The 26,770-nt window shown below is 44.2% G+C and overlaps 2 protein-coding genes across 3 annotated transcripts in view; both read left to right on the top strand.

The window, feature by feature from the left end:
- The first annotated feature begins 936 nt into the window (after window positions 1-936).
- Window positions 937-4,350, top strand: GDPGP1 (GDP-D-glucose phosphorylase 1). 2 transcript variants are annotated; one of them, XM_043984341.1, is made up of 3 exons: window positions 940-1,029; window positions 1,285-1,346; window positions 2,473-4,350. In XM_043984341.1, the coding sequence occupies exon 3, from the start codon at window positions 2,526-2,528 to the stop codon at window positions 3,687-3,689; it is 1,164 nt and encodes a 387-aa protein (XP_043840276.1). In that variant the 5' UTR covers window positions 940-1,029; window positions 1,285-1,346; window positions 2,473-2,525; the 3' UTR covers window positions 3,690-4,350. The 2 variants fall into 2 exon arrangements, with proteins under 2 accessions (XP_043840275.1, XP_043840276.1); XM_043984340.1 differs by lacking the exon at window positions 1,285-1,346 and having other exon boundaries at window positions 937-1,029.
- Window positions 4,351-5,055: 705 nt separating this feature from the next.
- LOC122741177 (guanosine-3',5'-bis(diphosphate) 3'-pyrophosphohydrolase MESH1-like) overlaps window positions 5,056-26,770 on the top strand; it is a 42,778-nt gene continuing 21,063 nt past the window's right edge. Inside the window, exons 1-15 of the mRNA XM_043984338.1 lie at window positions 5,056-5,070; window positions 5,441-5,693; window positions 6,843-6,883; window positions 9,964-10,082; window positions 10,936-11,066; window positions 11,335-11,491; window positions 11,857-12,000; window positions 12,527-12,612; window positions 12,927-13,158; window positions 13,752-13,936; window positions 15,545-15,730; window positions 22,802-22,925; window positions 23,620-23,799; window positions 25,011-25,332; window positions 26,065-26,320. Coding sequence (XP_043840273.1) covers window positions 5,452-5,693; window positions 6,843-6,883; window positions 9,964-10,082; window positions 10,936-11,066; window positions 11,335-11,491; window positions 11,857-12,000; window positions 12,527-12,612; window positions 12,927-13,158; window positions 13,752-13,936; window positions 15,545-15,730; window positions 22,802-22,925; window positions 23,620-23,799; window positions 25,011-25,332; window positions 26,065-26,320 — 2,405 coding nt within the window. The 5' untranslated portion in view covers window positions 5,056-5,070; window positions 5,441-5,451. The remainder of the gene's footprint in view (window positions 5,071-5,440; window positions 5,694-6,842; window positions 6,884-9,963; window positions 10,083-10,935; window positions 11,067-11,334; window positions 11,492-11,856; window positions 12,001-12,526; window positions 12,613-12,926; window positions 13,159-13,751; window positions 13,937-15,544; window positions 15,731-22,801; window positions 22,926-23,619; window positions 23,800-25,010; window positions 25,333-26,064; window positions 26,321-26,770) is intronic.

Genomic DNA, 26,770 nt, shown 5'->3' with positions numbered 1-26,770 from the left:
AAACCTTTCCTAGCCCCTCTTAATACTAGTGCCTTCTTTTTCTTAATTCCTCCGCGCCCCGCCCCCCTTTATCCTGTGCGTAACTTGTCTGTAAATACTTGTTTACTTGATGCTTCCCTCTATTAGATTGTTAGCTCGTGGAAAGGGCAGAAGCTGTCTTTTTTTTTTCCTTTTTTTTTCTTTTTAAAAATCTCCAGCCTTTAGCACCGTGCCTGGCACATAGTAGGCGCTAAATTAATATTTATTGACTGGCTGACTGACCTTGAGATTACAGAGCCTAGATGAGAGGTGACATCAGCCCACTTTCTTCAAAGACTCTCTCCCGGAGGCAGAGGAGAGACCCCTGGGACCTCGAGATTATGAAGTGACTGTGTTCTTCTGGGACTATGTTGGGGAGATTACTGGGGATAAAAGGTGAATTAAGTCAATCAATTAATTTCCTGGAAGAGTAGGAGATTGCAGAGATGGGTGAGGAGAATATTTCGCTATTTGAACCCCTAATTTGTATTTATGTTGCTTCATGTCTGGCAGTAGAATGTGTGTGTTTGTGTGTGTGTGTCTTCTACGGTCTAGCAAGAAAGCGTTTGCTTGAAATGAGGGTTCGAAGACTACTCAGGAACTGAGTAAGTCGATCACCCCTAAAACATAACATCATTTCAGAAAGATCTATTAAAATGAGGTTAAGGGACAAGATAAGATGATCTCAGTAAGGTCCCTTCCAGTCCTGAATCCTGGGATCCTAAGACCTGACTGAGCTCTTGAGAGGGGAAGGAATCGGGGTCTGGGTGAGGGACTGTCTCCTCCTCTTGAAACTGTAGGGGGCGGGACAGAACTAGTAGTCCCGCCCATTTGCTCCTCCAGAAAGAGGTGGATAATCGCTACCTCATAGTTGCTCCTCCCCTTTAAAGGGAGCGCATGCGCACACATGACCTTTGAAGCGTTCGGGAAGTCAGGCTGCCAGTTTCCTCTTCCCAGACATTGGAAAAGGCACCTGTACCCACCTAGCACATCTTGGTGAGAAGAGCCAAGGTGAGAACAGGGGAGCGAGGGAAGAGAGGCGATGCACTCACTCTCCGGAGGAAACCAGAAGGGGAAGGGAGAAAAATATAGTCGACAATTATTTGGAAACATCTGTGCTGGAAAGATTGAAAGCTCCGGAAACCCAGTCTTACCAGGGGAGCCACGGGGAGGGTGGATGCGGGAAGTTTTCATTTGATATTTTTCACCCCTACGAATAGATTTCTCCCTCCTCTAAACTCCCTTTTTTCCCCTGACATCTCTAAGGAATCTTTTCAGGTATTGCCCATGTTAGTGGAAGGAGCACTTTATTTGGAGTCGAAAAAGGGGTGAGTAGGAATCAAGTAACACCAACAACTTTCTGACCCCCGGCCCAAACTTTCTATCCACTTCAGGGTTTGCTCTCTGGTTCCACCATTTACTGACTTTGTGACTTAGACTATGTGGGGACACCTGCCCTATATACCTCATGGGATTGTTATGAAGATGGAGCAAGTATTTAAATATGTGTTCTTTAAAAACTATAATGCACCATATACGTTGTATACGTTGTTAATTTCTGTACTTGTTTTACGTCCTACACTCTTTGAAGGGCAAGAACCATCTCTTAATTCCTCATCGTATCTCCCATACTCTACATATAGGAGTGGGTCAACAGATAATACTTAATGAATATTTAATGAATTAATAAATCAATTATTTGGAACCCAACTTTGGACCAAGCCTCCCTACTGCCTTCTGGACTCTTAGGGCTCATTGTTAACTTGCTTTGGAAGAATACTCCCTTTGCAAAGTGTCAACTAACTGATATTGTACTGAAGGAAAATGACTAGGGGACTTGCTATCAGGAAACAAATATAAATTTTAACGAGGTACTTTTTGCCTCCTTTTGTTTTGTTTCTGGACTCAGTAGAGGGACATAACTTTTAAAAGTGAGAATTTCAGGTGGGATTGGTACAATGGCAGATGGCAAATATTATGGGACAGGCTTTGTAATCCTTATCAAGTTATCAGTTTTCATAGGTTTGCATAGGTTTGGTCTTGCATACATATTAAGAAACCACAATATTATATATATTATGGGACATAATTTATATGTACACATCCCATCAGTGGAGAAAGCTGTTTTTACAAAAATGTATTTAAAACTATTTTTTCCAGAAGTTTAAAAGTTATTTCAAAAGGTCATCTAAAAAACCAAAAACCAGTCCAGCAGCCAAAAAAATTTTAAAGCCCTTAGAAATGTGATACCGGGGCAGCTAGGTGGCACAGTGGATAGAACACCGGCCCTGGATTCAGGAGGACCTGAGTTCAAATCCAGCCTCAGACACTTAACACTAGCTGTGTGACCCTGGGCAAGTCACTTAACCCCAATTACCTCACCAAAACAAAAACAAAAACAAAAAATGTGATACCATACTCTATGTTCCTTTACTCCTTGTTATTGTGTTCCAGATCACCTGGAGGAACCCATACCTGGTAGAACTTGCGATTTGTGCCCTTTTCGAATGGCTGTACCACAGAATATAAATGAACCTTCAAACTTACCACCTCAGATCAATGGCTGTGATGAACAGTCAAGAACCCCTATTGGGTTGGGAGTATTGGATTTTGTGTATTGCAAGGAGGAACTGATAGTGGAAGGGATACAGTGGCAGACTAGTGAATCTGGTGTGCTGTGTTCCCCTTTGCTGTCTCGTTTTGATTGTACCCTCCGGTCATCTTGGAAGCAACGGATGGAACAAGGATTATTTCGTTACTGCCTTGGGGAACTGCAAACCCAAATCCTACCTGGCCCTCTGGGTTTTGTGGCTCAGCTGAATGTGGAGCGGGGTGTACAGAGAAGACGCCCTCAGAACATCCAGAGTGTGAGGCAGGCATTTGACCCTCAGCAGTTCAATTTCAATAAGATCCATCCAGGAGAAATCCTCTTCCGCCTGTGCCGAGATCCAGGCTTTCCGATGGCTATCCAGTGCACTGAGGTCCTGGTAATTATCAATGTCAGTCCCTTGGAATGGGGACATGTGCTGTTTGTGCCAGAGCCCACCCAAGGGCTACCACAGATTCTCATGCCAGACCCATTACAATTTGGGGTGGAGGCTGTCATGCTTAGCACCCACCCTGGCTTCCGTGTGGGTTTCAACAGCCTAGGTGGCTTGGCTTCTGTCAACCACTTACATCTGCATGGTTACTACCTAGCCTACAAACTGCCAGTAGAGACAGCTCCAAGCCGGCCACTAGATCCCAATGGTCATATCTACCTACTAGAAGGACTCCCAGCCCCTGGTTTCCTATTTTATGTGGATGAGCCAGGACCAAAGTTGGAAGCAGTGGTGGACAGGGTCTGCCAGGTTACCAACTACCTGGCTGACAGGGAAATCGCACATAATTTATTTGTGACCCGTGGGGCCCCACCTGGAAACCCACCATTCTCATTGGCTTATGCTGGTGTCCGGGTCATTCTCTGGGCCCGGAAGTCTAGCTTTGGAGTTAAGGAAGGAGAGGCTTTCAATGTAGCACTCTGTGAGCTGGCAGGACACTTGCCTGTTAAAACATCCCAGGATTTCCACAGCTTGACAGAAGCTTCAGCTCTCAATCTCATTCAGCAATCTCTCCTGCCTCCATCCCAGTTTTTACAACTTCAGGAAGCACTGGTGTCCCTTCTGGCATAGCATAGTAGGTGCTTTCCCTGAGTGATATTCACTTTTTAATTTATCTTGTTCCTCCTTTGAGTGTTTCTCTTAAGTCATGACTGCTCAAAAAACCTTCAGTGGCCCCCTATTGTTTTTAGGGTATAGTATAAATTCTTTAGAGGGCTGGCATCCAAAGCCCTCCACATTCTCGATTCCAACCTACTTTTCCAGACTTATTTCAAATTAATTCCCTACATGCTTTCTTCGGGTCAGTCAAACTGGACTACTAACTGGTGTTGCCGACGTTAGTGTTCCCAACCTCACAGTTCACATCCCTCAGTTCTTGCAATGCGCTCCCTGTTCATGACCGACTTTTACAATCCTTGCTTTCCTGCAGCTTAGGTGCTGTTTCCTTCATGAAACCTTTCCTGATCCATTCCCCGAACCCCAATTTGTGTTCCCTGCTTCCACATGCTTATCTTGTATAATCTTATTTATTCGTGTACATGAATGCAAGCTCCTAGAAGGCAGAGACCGCTTTTATTACAATACCTTGCACATGTGTTTATACTTAATAAATGTGTCTCGAATTCTGTTGCAGTAATACATATATGTACATAGACACACACATACATACACAAGCACACTAAGTGGAATCGGTCAAGGGGAGGAGGAATCTGTCCAATAAACCGTCACAGTTGTTTCCATATCTCTAACTGCTTTCCAATTGATTTTCTTCAGAGTTGGGCAGGGAGAACTTAAGTAGCAGGCCCGTTATTAACGATCTCCGCGGCGTGTAGAACCCGGGTCTTCCAGATGCTGCCCTAGGGCCGTGTAATTGACAAACACGGGCTTCCGGCCGAAGCTCTTAAGCGCCGGGGTCGCTAGACAATGGGCCGCCTCAGGACTTTGGCGACGTTCTGGAGTTTGGCTCCCTAGAAACTACAAGTTCTAGCGTGCATTGTAGGTGGTTCGGAAAGACGACTAGGTGCGCGAGGCAGCTACTGCTGTCTTCTTTGTGGTCGCGAGCGCCTCGGAGTTGGGGGGGGTCTCTTCCTGTCTGGCCTAAGATGGCCGCGGCGAAGGCCAGGGTGGGTGTGGCTGGGGAGAAGAGGCCCCGCCCCTCCAGAATGCTTCTCCAAGGCGTGTCCATGGCTACAGCAGCGGCGGCGGCGGCGGCGGCGCTGCGAGCCTGTGGAGGCGCCGCCGCCGCCGGGGTCTCTGTGCTAGGTGAGAGCCCCGGGGCGGGAAGCGGGCTCCCCTCCGGAGAGGCAGGAGGTGGTCCCCCACCACCCAGGAGACGGACGAGTCGTGCGCTGGGCGAGGGGAGGGGATGAGTCTTCATCCGGGCCATTCCTAAGCGCTAGGGGGCGCCGCCGCCGGGCCGCGGCCGCGACCTCTCCCTCCCACTGAGCCTCCGGTGATTAGCATCCTTTCACCCCTACCCATTAAAAGTTCAGCCCTTCCTGCCTCGCCCGCCCCTAGCAGCATGCCCCGCCCCGCCCTGTCCTGCGCTGCCCGGGTCGGCCGCGGGGAGGCGCCCCGCAGTCTCCACTCCCTCCGTGTCCCAGCACTTTTGGTGCCTCGCTGCCCCGCTTAGAGTGAGCGCGCTGCCATGGTCCCATCCCCAAGTTCGCAAGCAGGCATCACCATACATGTCTGTCCACCTGAATCTATACTCTGTGTGTGTGCGTATAGATAAAGCAAGCCATGGGCCTAGCTGGAGGCGAGCGTCAGGGTCCGGGCAGTCCTTACTAAGCCCTTGCCCGGGTGTTTTGCCTCTGCTGCAGAATCTAGAAATATGGAGAATGCTATCTGCAAAACCAGTGAATCAGAGGAAGACTATGGGGAGGAAGAGGAGTCAGAGGAGGAAAGTGTTAAAAGGGGCACAGGCCCCTCTAATGCTTCGCAGCAGGGCAACACAGAGGCAGGTGGGAATGGGGCCCCCTCTTCCACTGTCAAAAAGCTTCAGAAGAAAACGGCAGCCCCCTCTGAGCCAGAGGACTCAGATGTGGGGAAGAAAAAGAGACGGCGGAAACGAAGGTAATAATCCTCCCTTGCATCCTCTCCCTGACTAACCAGGCTTCTGGGTAAGGCCACGAGAAACCAGATGTAGGGAAGGCAGGAACTTCACAGACTTTTGTTTCTTGGTTTATCTGTATTTCCAAAAGAAGATGAATGTTACAATAAACATTTATTAGGCTGCCTTTTATGTGCCCAACACCGCCGAATACTAAGGGAGACTTGTGGAGAGGGTAGCATTTAAGATGAGTTGTAAAGGATGGACAGGAATTCAAAAGACAAAGAAGGGGAGGAGAGAAGTATTTCTAGGACTGTAAATGGTTTGAGCAAAAGCAATAAAACCATCCTTTTGTGTGGTGAGAGAAGCCCAGTTTGTCTAGAACAGAGTTTAAGGGAGTAAAATGAGATAAAGCAAAAAAATTAGGATGACCGGCAGATTAAGGAGAACTTTAAATGCCAGGCAACAACAATCCAAGCTTTTTTCAAGTCAATTAAAATGCTTGCTGAATTCAACATTTTAACTTTATTTAGTAGGCAATGGAGAACCACTACTAAGGATTTTTGAGTAGATGTGTTATGGAACATGTGCATAAGATTATTCTGACAGCATTATGAAGGATGATGCGGAGGATGCAGAGCACGGGAAGACCCATTATTACAACAGTCCAGACAGCAGGCTAGCCAGCTAGAGTAGTGTTTTTGGTTTTGTTTTTTCAATATTTTTTTTTAAGTGAGGCAATTGGGGTTAAGTGACTTGCCCAGGGTCACACAGCTAGTAAGTGTTAAGTGTCTGAGGTCAGATTTGAACTCAGGTACTCCTGACTCCAGGGCCGGTGCTCTATCCACTGCGCCATCTAGCTGCCCCTAGGGTAGTGTTAATGGGAGTAGAGAAGTTGGTGGCATGTAACAGATGTAGTGGAATCTACAAGTTTATGTAACTAATTGGTGATGAGAGGTAGTCAAATCTGAATTTTCCTTCCTTGAGACTTGCGGGTATTCTGGTCTTTCTTTTATGGCCTCCATAGGTGATAAGAGAATTTGGTTAGCTCTTCAGGTGTCCTATTTGGGGACCCAGATCTACCCACCCAACCCCCCTCTCCCCCAGGATTCAGTTTTCCCTTCTATCCTATCTTTAAATTTCACTTGATTTCACATTTTCCTCCCTTGCAGGCTCTTGACTATCAACCTGACCAATTGCAAGTATGAAAGTGGTAAGAACTTTTTTGTTGTTCAGTCTCGTCTGACTTCCATGACACCATGTGGGGTTGTCTTGGCAAAGATACTGGAGTGGTTTGCCATTTCCTTCTCCAGATCATTTTACAGATGAGGTAACTGAGGCAAATTGGTTGTGACTTGCCCAGAATCACACAGCTAGTAAATGTCTGAGGCCAGATTTGAACGTAGGTCTTCCTAACTCCAGGCCCAGCACTCTATCTAGTACCATCTAGCTGCCCTGAGTAAAACCTTTTACCTTTTTCTAAAATAGGGCTTCTCCAGTATGCATGTTACTATTATAAATACTCATCAGAGCCTCCAAAAGGCAGGGTCTCTTAGCAGTAAGCTTCCTTCTGTGGAAGCTAAGCTTCAGCAGGAAGGTTCCTGCTAAGTTGTACTGGATAACATCAATATTGCCTTATAACCTTAATCTCCAGCTTTCAAGATCCATTCAAGTATTCAACAAACTAATAACTAAATTATTCAACTAAGCACAAAATACTGTGCTAGGTGCCTTGTCTTTAAGAAGCTTAAAGTGTAGGGAGAAAGAGGGGTACACAAGTATAATACAGAATATAAAATCATAAGGGAAGTACAAAAAAGGAGCAAAGTTCACAGGAGAGGAGAGATCACTGAGACCATGGAAAAGACATTGAGGATATGGCATTATTTTTTTCATAAAGGTATTTTATTATTTTCCAGTTACATGTAGAGATAGTTTTCAACATTTGCTTTTATAAGATTTCTAGTTTCAAATTTTTCTCCCTCCCCCCTCCCCAAGACAGCAATCTGATATAGGTTATATATGTACAATCACATTAAACATATTTCTGCATTAGTCATGCTGTGAAAGAAGAATCAGAGCAAAAAGGAAAAAACCTCAAAAAAGAAAAACAAACAAAAAGAAATAGTATGGTTCAATCTGCATCTAGATTCCATAGTTGTTCTTTTCTGGATTTGGAGAGCATTTTCCATCATGAGTCCTTTGGAACTATCTTGGACCATTGTATTGCTGAGAAGAGTCAAGTCTATCACAGCTAATCAACACACAACATTGTTGATACTGTGTACAATGTTCTCCTGGTTCTGTTCATCTCACTCACCATCAGTTCATGTAAGTCCTTCCAGGTTTCTCTGAAATCCGCCTGCTCATCGTTTCTTACAGCTCAATAGTATTCCATTACATTCATATACCACAGAGGGCAGCTAGGTAGCACAGTGGATAAAGCACCAGCCCTGGATTCAGGAGGACCTGAGTTCAAATCCAGCCTCAGACATCTGCCACTTACTAGCTGTGTGACCCTGGGCAAGTCACTTAACCCTCATTGCCCCACAAAAACAAACAAATAAATAACATTCATATACCACAACTTGTTTAGCCATTCCCCAATTGATGGGCATCCCCTCAATTTCCAATTTCTTCCCACCACAAAAAGAGCAGCTATATTTTTCTACATGTGGTTCCTTTTCCCTTTTTTAGAGGATATGGCATTTTACTTGAGCTTCGAGAAATAGATGGGATTATATCAGACAAAGATGGGTAGGAGGCCAGAGAAACTGTTTTTAGGATAGAGGAGAAATATGGGCAAGTTTTCATGTAAAAGGGAAGAAGTCAATGATGAAAAGATGATTGATGTAATAAGGTCCCAAATGAGGCAGGAAGGATAGGATCAAGACATAAGGCAGTGTAGCATAGTGTAAAGAACATTGGATTTTGAAGTCAAAAGGAGCTGGGTCTTCCCCTTATAGGCCTGTGAGGCCTTGGAGAAGTTGTTTAATTTATCTGGATCATAGTTTTCCCATTTGCAAAATGAGGGGACTGGGTGGGGGTAGACTAAATGATTTTTAAAAGTCACTCACAATGGGGCAGCAAAGTGTCTCAGTGGATAGAGCACTGGCCCTGGATTCAGGAGGACCTGAGTTCAAATCCAGCCTCAGACACTTAACAATTACTAGCTAGCTGTGTGACCCTAGGCAAGTCACTTAACCCCAATTGCCTCACCAAAAAAAAAAAAAAAAGTCCCTCACAACTCTAAATCTATGAATGCTAAAAATGTTTATTTAATGAATGAATGAATGATGTAGACTGGCTGCAAGTTAGCATTTGACAGCTGATATGACAGTCAAGGAGAATGATCGATACCATAGGTTATATGTAGAAATTATCAGATTTGACTGGAGAGGTAAGAATGGTTCCCAAAGAAATGAGTCCCCCTAATAGGACCTAAGTGCTAATTCAGTCTAGGCACTGTCTACACAGAGACTGAACTGAGAACCCAACTTTTTTTACAAAAAAAGTTATCACCAAGATGGCTTACCTTCCCAGCCATGGTTCTTTCATATAGCGGTGATGCTGAGCCAGTTTAAAACTCTTATATAAACCAAGGGAGAAGAGGTACTTGGGACCACAAGGCTTCCACCAAAGGGTTTAGGAAATGGTCACGCTAGGTTTGTTATAGAGATGGGACTGGGGGAAATCATAGTTCAGTCACTACCTTCACAATTTTTATTTGAAATAAAGTTAAAATAAACATCAAGAACAGCCTGGAAAGGAAAATGGAATCAAAAAAGGAAGACAGAATAAGGGAGTATTTGAAAGGTGGGAGTTCATAAACTCACTTTCATGTTAATAGTAGGTTTACCAGTGACTGTGTGAGCTTCAAGTCTTTTTAAATACCAGCTGAGAGGTACCCTAGTGCTACCACTAGGTCTCTCCCCCGAGCTCTCTAAAGCATAGGTTTAGGGACAAGGCTCTTGTACCTTAAGGACAGCACCAAAGAATTAAGTCCATGGGTTGGGGTAACCCAGAGCTGAGTAAGGCAAGCCAGAGTTTTAGTTTCTCTGCTGCAGAAAGATCCTGGAACAAGTGTTCTGATAGAATAATAAGACATAGGAGTATCATATGTTAACCTACAGTGTTGAACCTGCCCCTTCCCCATAGTGAGTATTATTTTTCAGCATACTAAGAGTTAGGCAGTGGTCATTCGTCTCTTCTTTCTGTTCTACGTGGTATGTACCTTGAAGATCAGTGTCAGGACTTTTCTGTGTTGTTTTTTGTTTTGTTTTGTTTTTTCAGTTCGACGAGCAGCTCAGCTCTGTGGCCTGAAGGAGGTGGGGGAGGATGAGGAATGGACAGTGTACTGGACTGACTGTTCTGTCTCACTGGAGCGTGTTATGGACATGAAGAGGTTTCAGGTATTAACTCCTTGTTTAGTACCTCAAAGACAGGGTTTCAGGGAAGACCATTCCCAGAAACTTCTGGGGAGTGAATCTTTGATTACCAGAGATTCTATACACCATAATGAGGGTTCAGTGGGGAGACCTAGACAGAGAGAAGGGGGAGAGGGATGGAGGAGATAGATTCATCATCTATTAAGCACTATGTGCCCGACACTCCCCAGGAGCCATGAGATATCAATGAAGCACTTCATGAACTTTTAAAATGCTATATACATTCTAGCAATTGTTTTGACGATTACATCCATCAGTACTTCCAAATCCAAGGATCTTCTTCTTTTGCTTCATTGCTTATATGTCCTAAATCGTCACCCCACCCCAATCCCCAATGCTTGGAATTCTTTCTGGCATCCTGAATGTCATTTTTCTCCCGATGATTGGTGGTCTTACAAAATCCCTTTAGCTGTAGTTGTTATTTATTTTCTTTTCCTCATTTGTTTCCTTTTGAATTCATGAGAATCCTTGCTTGCTTTGTGTTCTAACCATATACCAGTTATACTGACAGAACCAGTCTCTTTTAGGACCAGCATGTTGGAAGAGGCCTAGAGGGACTAGCATAACAAACGCAAAGGGATTATAATGGATCTGATCCCCTTCACCTGACATTCCTTAGCCTTGTCATATGTCCTGAGCAGCATGGACAGTGGTTCTTTGCAGTTTCTAAAAGAGATACCTCTCTTGGGGCACTGCTACTTTCCCTATGTGCTCTATCTCTCCCCTCTCCTTTTTCTTTCTTGCTTCTGCTAATGTCTAAATCTAAGGAGCTAACACCATTTTGTTTAGATAAACCTGGCTGGTTTTGTCTTCTTAGAAAATCAACCACTTTCCAGGAATGACAGAAATATGTCGCAAAGATCTACTAGCCCGAAATCTCAACCGCATGCACAAGCTCTATCCTTCCGAGTACAACATCTTCCCCCGGACCTGGTGCCTCCCTGCAGAGTAAGTAAAATTTGGCCTAATGTTGAGGTAGACTGATGGCAGAATATAGTTCTCTGTGCCTCTTTCATACTCATCCCTTTAGAATGGCACACAGGGATAAAAATTCAGCTAGCCAAAGAAAAACTGTCGTGAGAATGGGTGTTCCAAGAGTTAATGGTACAAGCATGAAAAACACAGTGAATAATAGGAAATGACTCAGAGGATCCTATGGGTGAGCAGTGACCAGGATACCTAGAAGCTTTCTGATCACTACCACTGTGCCAAACAGCTATGGGGATTTTCAGAACCATGGACGTCAACGGAAAACCCGTACTTATATCTGTAAGCCAGACAGTGGTTGCCAGGGACGTGGCATCTTCATCACCCGAAATCCTCGGGAGATCAAACCAGGAGAGCATATGATCTGTCAGCAGTACATATCCAAGGTGAGTCTGATTTAGAATCTAGACCACTGACCTCTCATTAGCCATTGACTGGTACCACTTTTTTCTTTTCTTTTTTTTTTTAGCGAGGCAATTGGGGTTAAGTGACTTGCCCAGGGTCACAAAGCTAGTAAGTGTCAAGTGTCTGAGGCCGGATTTGAACTCAGGTACTACTGACTTCAGGGCTGGTGCTCTATCCACTGCACCACCTAGCTGCCCCCAACTTTTTTCTTGACAAGAAACAGAATCTGATTGCATCTTCTAGAATCATGTGGGAGGGGACTGGTTTCAGCACCCTTTTGCCCTCTCACTCTCCTCAGTTTTAGTTCCTACTGCTTGCTTCCCTCATGGGGATCACTCTCTCTCAGCCCTTCCTCATTGATGGCTTCAAGTTCGATATGAGAATCTATGTCCTGATCACCTCCTGTGACCCACTGCGTGTCTTCATGTATGAAGAAGGCTTAGCCCGCTTTGCTACCATGCCCTACATGGAACCCAGCATCAGCAATCTGGTAGGAGGCCCTAAAAGGCAGCCCCAAAATAGAAGTTTGCATATGTTACTGCTCCAGTGTTTTCCCCTCCCCTTGTCAACAAATTCTTACAGCAACACTGTTAGAGAAACTTGGAAAAAATAACTTGTAATTTCTTCCTGTTTATAAGAAAGGATGCCAGAGGAAGATAATCATAATTTGACTTCACAACTTTTCCTGAGAGTAGTATTGGGAAATGTCATAGCTGAGAGTAGTAATGGTTATGGGTAAGATAGAACCATTGAAGAGAAGTTGAGCAGAATTTAATGCCATGCTCTTGTCCATACTTCCTTTCTTCTCAGTGGAAAGCACTTGAGGAAGGGGAACCACAGAACCTAAGGGCAGGGGTCCTTTCATGAATTTTTAAAGTCATCTGGAAACCCATGGGATATGAATAAGGGTCCTAGGCAAAAATCCCTAGGGAGGGGTGGAATGAAGGAGTGCAGGATGGGGTTAGGAATATACCTCCTTGTGACGGTCTGAGAATATGGATCTGGTTCATTCACAGGATGATGTCTGCATGCACCTGACCAACTATGCCATCAACAAACACAATGAGAATTTTGTCCGAGATGAGACTATAGGCAGCAAGAGGTACTTCCCCTTTTATCTCCCTCAACTTCCATTATTCTCCCACCCCCACCCCAGCAAAAATCTCAGTAGCCCAAGCATATGAGTGTCTTCTTTGGAGGTTAGTTCCTCTGGAACACTCAGGAAAAGTCTTTCCTGTCTCAGCCTCTCTGGATCCTTTCCCCGGGTATGGCCCATGAAAACTGTCCTTGTATCCAACTCAGAAATTATACCCTGATTCCAGTCCTCACTCTTAAAAATAATTTCCTTTGAAACCAGAAGGGTATGGGCTTAGTGTTAGAGAGTTTCCTGAGTCCTCTGAGTACTGGACCTCATAGGAAGCTGTCAACACTCAATACCTGGCTGAGGGACCACAGCTACGAGCCAAGAGAACTGTGGGGGGACATCGAGGACATCATCATCAAGACCATAATCTCCGCTCATTCCGTCCTTCGACACAACTATCGAACCTGCTTTCCACAATATTTGGGTAGTGGTACTTGTGCCTGCTTTGAGATCCTTGGCTTTGATATCTTACTGGACCACAAGCTGAAGCCCTGGCTGCTAGAGGTGAGGACAGTTCCAAGGATGTTGGAAAACCAAGACCAAGGGAACAGTCAAACTGATAGCTCTGTCCCCTATAAAGCAGTGAGCTCCTGGTCCAAGATATAGGCATGGAGTTAAGTGGTTGAGAAGGAAGTGAAGGAAGCAGTAGTGCAAGATAAATGGGTACATTTATATACATATACATATACATACATACATATATACTTACCTACCTGTCTGTGTGTGTGTGTGTCTGTCTATGTTGACAAGCTATCATAGGCTGTGTGTAGAGTCAAAACTTACTGGGCCCTAACCCCATGCAAATGCCCCTCTTGCCCACCATGTGAAGACAGATTTGGAATCCTGAATGGCTTATAATAGGAGCCTTACTGTAGTAGTCACAGTCTCTTTGCCTTGCCCTTACTAATTTGTGAAATTTACATGGACCAGGTTGTTGCTAATTAAAACCACACGTCTGGTCTGTTCATCTTTAGCCACTGAATGAAAGGGATATATCTGTAATGACCTTTCCGCTATCCCTAGCTTGTCACCTATAAATGATCCCTAGCACTCTTGGGGGACTTAGGCAGGGGGTGGATAATGACTCTTCCTGATAGGTAAATCACTCTCCGAGCTTCACCACAGACTCATGCCTTGACCGGGAAGTGAAGGATGCACTTCTTGGTGATGCCATGAACCTTATCAACCTACGAGGCTGTGACAAGAAGAAGGTACTAGAAGAGGATAAGCGGAGAGTTAAGGAGAGGCTTTTCCAGTGTCATCAGCAACCACGGGAATCCCGGTATTCTGATGTTTTATGTATAGATTTACTTATGTTAAATCACAGATTTGACCTCCCCATTGTTTTCTGTCTAAGAATGAAAGCTACCAGCAGGCAGGGACTGGGTCTGGTTTACTTCTTTTCTACCCTCTGGCACAGTACTTAATTCTGATGATAAAGATTGTTAACATAGAAAATGAAGCCATTGGGGCAGCTAGGTGGTGCACAGTGGATAAAGCACTGGTCCTAGATTCACCTGAGTTCAAATCCAGCCTCACACACTTGACACTTACTAGCTGTGCGGCCCTGGGCAAGTCACTTAACCCTCACTTCCCTGCAAAAAATAAAAACAAAAAAGAAAGAAAATGAAGCCATGAATGACGCTGCTGTCCTGAAACAAAAGCAGCAGAGTATGTTTCCTCTAGTACAAAGCTTCTTAAACTGTGGGTCGCGTCACTGAATAGAATTTCTCTCCCTTCGCAAGACTAACGTCAAAGCGTCGGTTCATGAGGACAAAAAAATCGCCCCTCTGGACAAAACTTTCCTCTCTTCCTTTTCTATATTGTTGTTCACATGTTATTAGTTAGCAATAGTTATTATATTCTTTTTACTGTTCCATCAAGGAAATATTTTGTTTCTTGAGGAACAAAAGGGGGGAATGTGGTAAAAAGTTTTAACGGTCGTTTAGATAATGGAGAGACGCCAGTTTTTTTTTAGGACCACCCTTTGGGGGAGGAGACCAACAGCATGAGCTACGCACGCCAGTCTGCCTGCGACGCATGCCAGATTGCCTGCTGAGCACTCGACTTCCGGGGTGCGAGCTTAAAAGGCAAGGAGAGAACGGAAGTGGGGCCTTTTTCCTGCTCCGCTGGTCTCCTGGCTGCGCTGCACAGACAGACGCGGACTGGAGTTTGACTCGGCCCGGCTCTCAGTTAACAGCACCTGCTTGACTCGGTCTCTCTCCCCAAAGGTGGCCTTGGGTTTTGGTGAGTTTTATACGGAATATAGACTAAGCCTAGACTTAAGACGATTTGTATTGTATTTCTACTTTCCTATCCTTCTAATCAACATCACCTTGTGACTACCATACAATGAAAGCTCTAACTAGAAAACCAGAAGCTTCTTCCATTACTAGTCTGGGAGATAAATTAAGGGAAAGGTTAAGTAGGGGAGATTTATGATCTAATATCCAATTTTAATCTCACAATACCTGTTTTATATACCTATATATCTGGGGTCGCGTAAATGTTTCTCAGGTGAGAAGGGGTTGCTAGGGGGAAAAGTTTAAGAAGCCCTACTCTAATATGCTCCCTGGAATGGAAAAACAAAAAACAAAACCTTGTTGAAAGCTATGTAGATTGGCACTACCACAATTAGTAAGTTCAGCAGCACCAAGCTATGGATGAATTTATAATCTCACAACCAGGGTTGGACCACACGGGGCTTTCCTGTTAGGAGACACATGGCTTTGGTTGATTTAAGTTATCCCTGAGGTGGTTCTGGACTAATGTTTCACACTGGCAGGTAGGAAGGGGTGGGGCAGACATGCTTTTCAGATTTGCAGCCTGAATGAAAGCCACAGGAACACACCCATGCCCATCTTCCCTAAACTAAGCATGATTCCCACAGGCGAGAACAAATGGAGTCATCAAATGCAGCAATGCTGGACCAGGAGAGATATGAGAACTCCCACCTGGGTGGCTACCGGCGTATCTACCCTGGGCCAGACACTGAAAAGTATGCACCCTTCTTCAAGCACAACGGCTCCCTTTTCCAGGAGACTGCTGCCTCCAAAGCAAGGGAAGAATGTGCCAGGTACATTGCCCAATTTAATAAGCTTGCTTTCATCTTAAACTTTTTCTATTCCCATGCCTTCCATCTTCTGGTACTCACTGAGACCTGGTTCCCTCCTGATGATGACACAGCATCCCTGGTCACCTTTCCAATACTAGTTGTACCTTCCCTCTCTAGTCCTCCAACCCCCCAAAATCTGGTCATGCCTGGGGAGTAGGAATACTTCTTGCTCTCCTTGTTGCCACTTCTAATCTTCCTCTATCACAATCATTCAGCAGCCCCTGCTACTTTTGAGGTTCATTCAATCCATAGTTTATCATACCATTCACCTCAATAGCTTTTCAAAACTCTTTTCATCCCTCCTCACAATATGTCAGCTACATCCTCTCCTTCACCTTTCTCCTCAAAATTGTTTCATATTTACTTGAAAAGCTTTTGAGACTATATGCTAAAAGATCCTGCTTCTACCCTCATCTTCCATCACTTAAATGGGTTCCTACTTACCCCATCTCATATGTGGATGTGCCCCTTCTCCTTGCTCAAGTAAATCCCTTTACATGCACCCTTGATCCCAACCCATCCCATCTTTTCCAGATTACCCCCTCATTCATCTCCATTCTCACTAATCTTCAGTCTCTCCCTGCCTCCTGAATGTTTCCCAACTGCCTACAAACATACCCATGTCTCCCTCCATTCTTTAAAAAAACCCCTCTGTTGGGGTGGCTAGTGGCGCAGTGGATAAAGCACCGGCCCTGGATTCAGGAGTACCTGAGTTCAAATCTGGCCTCAGACACTTGACACTTACTAGCTGTGTGACCCTGGCAAGCCACTTAACCCCCATTGCTCCGCAAAAACAAAAAACAAAACCCTCTGCATTTGTTTCATCCTTCCCCCTCCCCAGTTATACTGCCATTCCTCTTCTATTCACTCTTTTCCAAATTCTCTGAAGTCTGCCTTCCAACTTCATCATTCAAATGAAATTATTTTCTCTAAAGTTAATGATCTCGTTTGTCAAATCTAATGGCCTATTCTGGAGAGCAATTTGGAACTATGCCCAAAGAGCTATCAAAATGTGCATAACCTTTGATCCAGCAATACCACTGCTAGGTTTATATCCCTAAAACATTCCTCCAAAAAGAAAAAGACCTATTTGTAAAAAAAACATTTCTAGCAGCTTTTTTGTAGTGGCTAAGAATTGGAAATCAAAGGAATGCCCACCTATTGAAGAATGGCTAAACAAGCTGTGGTATACAATGGTGATGGAATATTATTGTGCTATAAGAAATGACAAGCAGGATGATTTCACAAAGGCCTGAAAAAACTTGTATGAACTAATGCATAGTGAAGTAAGCAAAACCAGGAGAACCTTGTACACAGTGACAGCAATATTGTCTGATAAAGAACTGTAAATGACTTAACTATTTTCAGCAATACAGTTATCCCAGACAATTCCAAAGGACTAATGATGAAGCATACTATCTGCCTCCAAAGAACGAACTGATACTGATTGAACACAGACTGAAGCATGCTGTTTTTCACTTTCTAGAATTTTCTTTTATTCAAGTTTTCTTATACAAAATGACTAATATTGTAATGTTTTACATAATTGTACATGTATAACCTCTATCTGATTGCTTACTGCTTCAAGAAGGGGAGAGGAGAAGGGGAGGAGGGATTAAAATTTGGAACTCAAAACTTTAAAATGTTTATTTAAAAGAAAAAAATCGGATGGCCTTTTTTCAGCTTCACCCCTTTTTTAAAAATTGAATAGAATTTTATTTTTCAAAATATATATAAAAACAGATTTTAGCATCAATTTTTAAAAAAACTTTGTGTTCCAACTTCTCTTCCTCCTCCATTCCCACCCCCCACCGACTAGAATTCAAGCATTTCAAAATAAGTTATACATGAGTAGTCATGGAAAACATTCCCACATTAGCTAGGTTTTGAGAGAAAACAGTCAAAAAACACAAAACTTGAGATTGAGGAATTGTCAAAGAGGAGAAAAAAAAATGGAAAAAAAATGTGTTTCCATCTGTTTTCAAATACTATCAGTTCTTTCTCTGTAGATGGGTTGCCATTTTCATAAGTCCTTCAGGGTTATATTGGATTATTGCCTTGCTGAAAATAACCACATGCTTCCCAGCAGATCATCTTATACTATTGCTGTTATTTTGTATACAGTACATTTCACTCTGCTTCAGTTCATGTAGGTCTTTCCAGGTTTTTCTGATAGTATCCTTTTCATCATAACCTGTATATAGTACCTTAAACTTGACAAGAGAATTTTCTTCATAATAGCCCAGCAAGATAGGTACCATATGTTTTGCCATTATAATCAATCATCATAACTATTTCCCTCCATCCTATTCCCTTCCCATGATATTTACTCTATTTTCTATCTTCTTTTAACCTATTCCTCCTCAAAAGTGTTTTACTTCTAACTGTCCCCTCCCCTGCTCTGCACTCCCTTTTTTTCACCCTTCCTTCCTTATTCTCTTCCCCTCCTACTTTCCTGTAGGGTTAAATAGATTATTCCTCCCAATTGGGTGTGAATGTTATTCCCTCCATGAGCCTACTCTGATGAGATTAAGGTCTTTGAGCTGATTCTGTGTTCTAAATTTTCTTCCTCCCTCCCTCCTTCCTCAACTCTCCCTATGAAATCAAGCAATTCAATATGTCGTACTTGTGCAGTAATGCAGAACATCTTCACCTTCCTCGAAAGTGTTTTGCTTTTTACTGCTCTCTCCCCAAATCTGACCTTCCCTTCTTCCCCTCTCCCCTCACCCCCTTATCTCCTTCCTAATATAGTAATATATTACTATACTTACTTGAGTATGTATGTTAGCCCTTCTTTGAGTCAATTCTGATGATATTAAGGTTCACTCACTCCCCAATTCCTTCCCCTTCTTCCCCTCCCCTCCATAAGCTTTTTTCTTGTTTCCTTCATGTGAACTGCCTCTCCCCAGACCATCTCTCCTCTTCCTCCTCCCCCAGTCTATTCCTCCTACACCTCAACCCTATTTTAAAGATGTCATCGTGAGTTAGTTAGGTGGCACAGTGGGCAATGAACCAGCCCTGGACCCAGGAGGCCCCAAGCCCAAATCCGGCCCCAGACATAAGACACCCCACCCTTTCTGCCCCACAAAGAACAAAACATAAATGCTTTACAGATATCCCTTCATATTCAGTTCAAACCTGGGTCCTCTCTGAATTCCTTGCTGAGATAGTTCTTATGAGTTCGAAGTATTATCTTCCCATATAGAAATATAAACTGTTTGAATTGTTTAATATTCCTCGTGAAGTCTTTTTCTTGTTTACCTTTTTATGCTTCTCTAGGGTCTTGTATTTGAAAGTCAAATTTTCTTTTTCAGTTCAGGTCTTTTCATAGCAAATGCCTGCAAGTCCTCTTTCTCATTGAAATTCCATTTTTGCCTCTGAAAGATTATGCTTAGTTTTGCTGGGTACGTGATTTTTGGCCTGTAGTCCCAGTTCCTTTGCCCTCTGGAATATCACATTCCATACCCTCTGGTCCTTTAATGTAGAAGCTGCCAGATCTTTATCCTTATTGGAGCTCCACGGTATTTGAATTCCGTTTTTCTAGCTGCTTGCAATATTTTCTCCTTGACCTGGGAGTTCTGGAATTTGGCTATAATATTCCTGGAGGTTTCCTTTTGGGATCTCTTTCAGGAGGTGATCGGTGGATTCTTTCAATTTCTATTTTAGCTTCTGCTTCTAGAATATCAGGGCAATTTTTCCCTCACAATCTCTTGGAGGATGGTGTCTAAGCTCTTGTTTTGGTCATGGTTTTCAGGTAGTCCAATGATTTTCAAATATCTCTCCTAGATTTATTTTCCAGGTCAGCTGTTTTTTCCAAGGAGATATTTCACATTGCCCTCTCTATTTTTTCATTCAATTGGATTTGCTTTACTGTGTCTTGGTTTCTCATAAGGTCACTAGCTTCCATCTTTTCAATCCTAATTCTTAGGCAATTATTTTTCATCAGACAGTTTTTTTAATCTCCTTTTCCATTTGGCTTTTCAAACTGTTGACTTTTTAGCATGCCTTTTTTTTTTTTAGTGAGGCAATTGGGGTTAAGTGACTTGCCCAAGGTCACACAGCTAGTAAGTGTTAAGTGTCTGAGGCCGGATTTGAACTCAGGTACTCCTGACTCCAGAGCAGGTGCTCTATCCACTACGCCACCTAGCTGCCCCAAACTGTTGACTTTTTTCTCATGACTCTCCTGCATTGCTCTCGTTTCTCTTTCCATTCTTTCCTCTCTTTCTCTACATCTTTCTCTCTCTCCTACTTTCTCTTCAAAGTCCCTTTTGAGAGCTTCCATGGCCTGAGACCAGTTCATATTTTTCTTGGAAGCTTTGGATGTTGGAGCTTAGACCCTGTTATTATTTTTTTCTTCTGAGCTTGTATTGTGGTCTACCTTTTCCCCAAAGAAGTTTTCTATGGTCTGCTGCTTTCTCTGCGTACTCATCCTGGCTTACTATTTCTTGGTGTTTAGCTCCTTCTTAAAATGTAGCACTGCTTCCAGGACACATTTTTTGGTGCTACAAGCGCGGCCCAGGGGGTGATTGGGCTTCTTCTCAGCGTGCCTGGCCTATGAGTAATCACGGCTGCTTTCTCTTTTTATTTTCTGGTGAGGCCGTTGGGGTTAAGTGACTTGCCCAAGGTCACACAGCTAGTATGCATCAAGTGTCTGAGGCCAGATTTGAACTCAGGTCCTCCTGAATCCAGGGCCGGCACTTTATCCACTGCACCATCTAGCTGCCCCCACGGCTGCTTTCTCTTTGACCTGGAAACAGAAGTCTGATTGAACTCTGATTCTCTATGGTCAGAAGCTTGGCATGCTTTTGCCCCTTCCCCACTACTAGGCCACCACCACTCGATTCAGCCCACTGGTTCAGACCCAGGGTGATTTGCCCCAACTCCAGCAGATACTGCCTCCACTTCACCCCAGCCTACCGCCGAACCCACTCACCAGTATGTGATCAGAGCCTCAGAAGCTGCTGGTGCTGAAGATTCTGACATGCACTAGAAGCACTGTCCCTGGCTGGGTCTGGACTTCGAGCTGAGCTGTTCAGCCTGATCAGTAGGTGATCGAAATTGCCCTCTTTTGCAGAGAAATAGTCTCACTCAGGGCAGCTAGGTGGTGCAGTGGATGGAGCACCGGCCCTGGATTTAGGAGGACCTGAGTTCAAATCTGACCTCAGACACTTAACACTCCCTAGCTAAGTGACCCTGGGCGAGTCACTTAATTAACCCCAATTGCCTCACAAAAAAAAAAAAAAAGAAAAGAAAAGAAATAGTCTCACTCTGTTCTTATGTGCTGTAGGCTGTTCTGGGTTTTGTTTTTTTACCACATTATTTGGGCGTGAATGGACGGGTTTATCTGGAGCTCGTGGAAGTCACAGCCTCTCCTCCACCATCTTGGCTCACATTCACCCTTCTTGATGCCTCTGCAGCCTTTGAATACTGTCCCATCACCTTCTCCTTGATGCTCTCTTCTTGCTCTCCTCCTGTCTGCCTGACTATTCCTTCTCAGTCTCTTCTACTAGATCTTTATTCAGGTCATGTCATCTAACTCTTTGTCCCTCAAGGCTCTGTCTTCCTGAATTCAAATCTAGCCTCACTCACTTACTAGCTATGTGACCCTGGGCAAGTCATTTAACCCTGTCTGCCTTAGTTTCTCATCTGTAAAATGAACTGGATCTTATAGTGGTAAACCACTCCAGTATCTTTGCCAAGAAAACGCCAGATGGGGTCATGAATTGGACATAATTGAAATGACTGAACAAAATATATTCTTTTGTTTGGTGATCTCATCAAATCCCATGAATTCAATTATCATCCCTTTGTAAATCATTCTCTAATCTCTTATCCAGTCCTAAATTCTCTCCTGACATCCAGTTTTGCCTCTCCAATTGCCTTTTAGACTTCTCAAACTGGATGTCTTATAGGCATATCAAACTCAACATGTCCAAAACAGAAATGATTATCTTTCTCCCAAAATTCTCCCCTCTTCCCCAGGCTTGTCATCATGATGTCATCTTCAACTCATCATTCTCACATATTCTATACTGTCGATCCTACCTTTGTAATGTGTCATATTTCCCTATTTCCTCCTCTCTGACATAGCAACAACCCTGGTGTGAGCAGGCCTTCATCACCTTACCCTGGATGACTAGTAGCTTTCTGGCTGATCTCCTTGACTCCAGTTTCTTCATGCCCCAATCATACCCCACTTAGCTGCCAAAGTGATCTTAAAGCACGAGTCTCAGCATCCTTCTATTCAGTAAACTTTAGTGGTTCCCTATAAACATCAGAATACAGTGTAAAGTTCTCTGCTTGGCTTTTAAAACCACTCACAGGCCTGACTTCTTCCCTTTCCAGGCTTCTTGTGCTTTACTCTCCTCCATGTACTTCTTGCTATTCCTTACATACAACATGACATCCTCTGACTCAGTGCCTTTTTACTGGCTGTCCCTCGTGCCTAGAAGGTTCTCCATTCCTGTCTCCATCTCCTGGCTTCCCTCAAGATTCAACTCAAAACCAGCTTTCTTCAAGAGGGTTCATTACTAATTCCTTTCTCTACCCCCAGCCCTAGAGCTTTCCCCGCCCCCTGAGATTATCTCCCATTTTTCAACCATGTAGCTCACAGCAGTTTATATGTTTTTTCTCCCATATGAATGTGAGATCCTTGAGAACAGGTTTTTTGCCTTTTTTTTTTTTAATCCTCAGAGCTTAGCACAATATTTGGAATAGTATATACTTTATTAAATGCTTGTTGACTTGACTAAGGACTTGGTTGTGCTTCCCATAATCACACTAGTATGAGGGAAAGACATTCGGTCTTGGGGACTTAAGTCCTTTGCCCATTGGTATGTGAGGAAGCCAGAGACTTAAGGAAAGGGGGAAGAATGGAGGTGTTCCTTCTTTCAAGTTCTAATTCCTCATTCAAGTCAGGATCCAAATTGTGTTCTTTTACCCATTTTGGAAATCCCAGTTTAGAATCTCTATACACATATTCCTCCTACCCCCTATATTACTCTAGTACCTGAGACTGCTTTGTCCTGCCAGGCAGCAACTGGAGGAGATCCGCCTGAAGCAGGAACAGCTTGAAGCCACAGGCAACAACAAGAAGAGGAAAGAAAATAAGGATGTCAACCAGGGCGAATCAGCAGGAGAGAAGAACAGGTCCAGGGTAGGGCCCAAGGGCCTGCCCACTCGTTTGAATTACATAAGGTCCAGGAACCAAGAAAAGCAGGTGTCATTGGCTTAAACTAAATTCAGTTATTCTGAGAGCTGGAAAGGGCTTCAGAAGTCATAAAGTCAAAATTCCTCATTTTACAGATAAGGAAACTGAGGACCTAGAAAGGTTAAATGATTTGCTCAAATATCATGACAAATCACTAGCAGAGAATAGGATAAGAACCCATTCTCAGGCCTTCTCTTGGCCTGTTCTTTCCACACCAGGCTCTCTTTTCATTAGTGAAATCAGGAAAATTGTGGGATAGTCTAGAGGGAATGTATGTTGTCCCATATAAAATAAAATTTAAACTTCTAATTTAATCAGTAAATTGGACCTGACCTTCTAAAGAAGAGATTTTGTCAGGCATAAGAAATCAATGAAAGAAGAATATTTGAATCCCAAATGATAAACCTTACATAAATCTTCCTGTCATTAAGGGGAAATTTAGGGTTATATGAGTAGCATGGTTATTTGGAACTTAGTAGAGAAAACAGACAAGTTGACTGGTAAGCCAAACAATGGGGGGAGAAGAATAAAGAGCATTATTGTAGGAAGAATATAGGGAAATAACCATGCATTTGGCATCTAACGTCTTTTGCTGACAGTCCTATTAGGGCCTTCCATTTATTATTTGTGTTTTCTGTAGCTGCCAGCAGTGCAGGTGGACACCATGCAGCCTCAAGAAATTGTCGAAGAGGAGGAGCTGGAGCGGATGAAGTCCCTTCTCCAAAGGGAGAATCTTATTCGTAGTCTGGGTATTGTAGATCAGCTTACGCGTATGCTACACCCCACTCAACGATCCCAGAACAAATTCCCTACAAATCGGGTGAGAGCCCTTTCACAGTCTTATATAGCATGGGGAAAAGGAGCTGTCAAATGTGTCAGAGGATAATGCTAGATGCCACGTACAGAATGGTGCCTGACACAGATGTTACATAAAGCCAACAGTGAAAGTTGGTGAAACAGTATATGCTCTGGGGGGGGGAGGGGGGAGGGACTCCTTGACTGCATCTGATTCTAAAATCGTGTGCTCTTTGACACCCAGATACAGTCAGGAAGCAGCTCCTAGCAACCAGTATGTGGTGTCATGGCTCATGAGCTAGCTTGTCAGGATACCAAGAGGTACGGGGTATTGCTCCAAATACTCCAGCCACATTGAAATCAAAGCCAAAGCCTTTAATACTTAAGTCCCCTGTGGCTTCTGAATGGCTCTTTTTCCAGAACTACTAAACAAAGTAGGCATCCATCTAAAATGCAGTATGTCTTTGGGCCAGGGTTAGGGAAATACAACAAAGGATATATTTAACATTGTTTTAAAATAAATACATATGTTTATAATGACAGAAAAGTCTGCTCTTCATGGCATGTTATATTTTGTTATTAGTCAAGTTGAATGACTTACAGCATTGGTGTCAAACTCAAATAGAAATGGATCCCTTCGGACATATATTAACTTAGAAAACCACAAATTAACATAATCTTGTGTTGTACTGTATATTTATTTTGTCAAACATTTCCCAGTTACATTTTAATCTGGTTAGGGTCACAGGAAGGAGCTGCAAGTTTGACAATTTCTGATTTACAGTACAGGCTCAAATACTTTGAGGAACACAATTTTCTTTTCTTTTTTTTTTTATTGAGGCAGTTGGGGTTAAGTGACTTGCCCAGGGTCACACAGCTAGTAAGTGTTAAGTGTCTGAGGCCAGATTTGAAGTCAGGTACTCCTGACTCCAGGGCCGGTGCTCTATCCACTGCACTACCTTGCTGCCCCGGAACACAGTTTTCTAATGCAGTAAAGTATAATTTTGTCTTTGCCAAGGACACACAAATGCCTTATCTTGATTCTGTTAGGGTGATTTAAAGAGAAGTGAGTATAGGTAAAAAGCAAGAAAAACCTGCCTGAGTAGGCTACTTTTGTCAAAGACAAAAGTAAAAATTGGTTGGATAGTGGTTTTTCTAGAATAAAGTTTTAGCCACCCATTTCTCCCCAATGTCCCTCCTCCCAACAAAGATAGTAAGGCATTGCTCTTCTTCTAGGCTAGATTTCACCAGGATGGACTTGGCAACCGAGATGTGCAGTCTGTGAATCTCGTACCTTTGTCCCTTCTAAGAGAAGGGTCCGTCACAGAACTTGGCCCTAACTTCATACAACCGGTCCGAACTCACACATTCATCCCCAACATCCTGGGTCCACTGTCAAACATGAGAGCAACCATCCCCCACCCCTCCCAGTGCCAGCTGCAGCCAAAGAACCTCAACTGGTTAGGTACCTCTTCTACAGGCAGTGGTTCCTGCTCACTTACAATGAAGAAGTCAGGCAGACGTTATTTTTCCAGTGCTCGAGGCAAGCATGATAGCCGTAAGTACCTAAATATCTTACTTGAGAAATTTTCAATAACGGGCTCTTTGCAGCTCTTTCCCAAATGCCTGGTTGGCCACTCTTTTCCATTTACCTAAGACTGTCTGATTTTCCTAACTCTGCAGGGTTGTAGTCATCTTTTCTCAACAAATTTAGCCTCTCCCACCCTGTCATGTTCCATTAACCACCCTGGAATAAATGCACATTGCTCAGCTAAAACTCCAAAGAACATGCATAGAGCATGGAATGGGAAGTCCTTAGGTATTAGGGAAGTTGGTTTGTAAGTATGCACTGAGCAGTGGGAAGAGTTCTTGAGGAAAAGTTTCTTGGAAACTAGAGTAGACTGCCACTTTAGAAGTGAGACGAAAAGGTCTAGATGCAGCTACAGGAATGTGAATTTAAAAGCCAAAGGTTTAATGAGTATAAATTCAAGGCTAGAAAAATACCATGGGGTGAGGAAGGAGTCTTCTCACTCATCACAAGGAAAAAGTAAATTATTTTGGAAATATGAACCAACACCCTGCTCCTGGCATTCAGGAGAGTTTGGATGGTGGGTACTAGAAAAGATACGGGTGCTGTAAATGGGGGTATTCACTTCTAAATGCTGGGGGGGGGGGGGGCGGCACCATATTCTCAATTTCAGTAGGTGGTCCAGGGCTGGGGAAGGAAGGTTGGATCAGATAAACCGACCTGGCCCCAGCAGATGCTCAGGGCCGCGTGTTTTTATTTTAGAAGGCCAAACAAACAGAAGGCTGGAAGCCATGAACCGGGCACTGGCAGGATCAGTGCCGCCCTCCCTAACCCCAAGGCAGGGCTACCTTCTGCACCCCGAGAGAGAGGCAAGTGACTCCTGGGCTGGCTGTAGCTTGCCCTCCATGTCGGAGTCCCGGCACCGAGCCACAACCCGCGAGCTGACGCTGTGTCCTGCCTCAGCCCCACTTCTGCAGCACCCCAACGCACTGGGTCTCCTCAACATCAGCCACCACAGGTAAGAGGGCCGGGGGGGGGGGGCTGCTTAGCCGACAGGCGACAGTCCCTGAATAACAGCGCTGAGGGAGAAAAGGCCGAGGTTACGAGCAACCGAGCATCCCCAAAGCCCCGGGGTCCGGGAGGGCCCGAGGAAAGCGGCTGGGCGGCACTGGTGCGAGCCTCCAGGCTCAGGCCCCCTCTGTCCCCCAGGTGATGGACCTGAGCCCAGGGCCGGAAGAATGAGCCTACTGGTCCTTGGAAATCAGCCAGCAGAGGTAGCATCTGGGCCGGAGAGCGAGCAGGAGACCACTCCCTGGCTCCGTCCTCGGACCCGAGCCCAGCGGGTAGCAACACACAGCCGGGGGCCCTCGGCCCCGAGCCGAACCGAGCCCGGTGACCCGGCGGGAGGCTGCCAGCGCTCGGGAGGACGTCGGCGTGGTGCCGTGTGACGTGGGGCCTGGCCCGCGCG

This window comes from Dromiciops gliroides, chromosome 2 (assembly GCF_019393635.1).
Source record: "Dromiciops gliroides isolate mDroGli1 chromosome 2, mDroGli1.pri, whole genome shotgun sequence".
Classification (NCBI taxonomy): Eukaryota; Metazoa; Chordata; class Mammalia; order Microbiotheria; family Microbiotheriidae; genus Dromiciops; species Dromiciops gliroides.
Note: the sequence above shows the minus strand (reverse complement) of the source record. Positions and strands in the feature narration are given on the sequence as shown.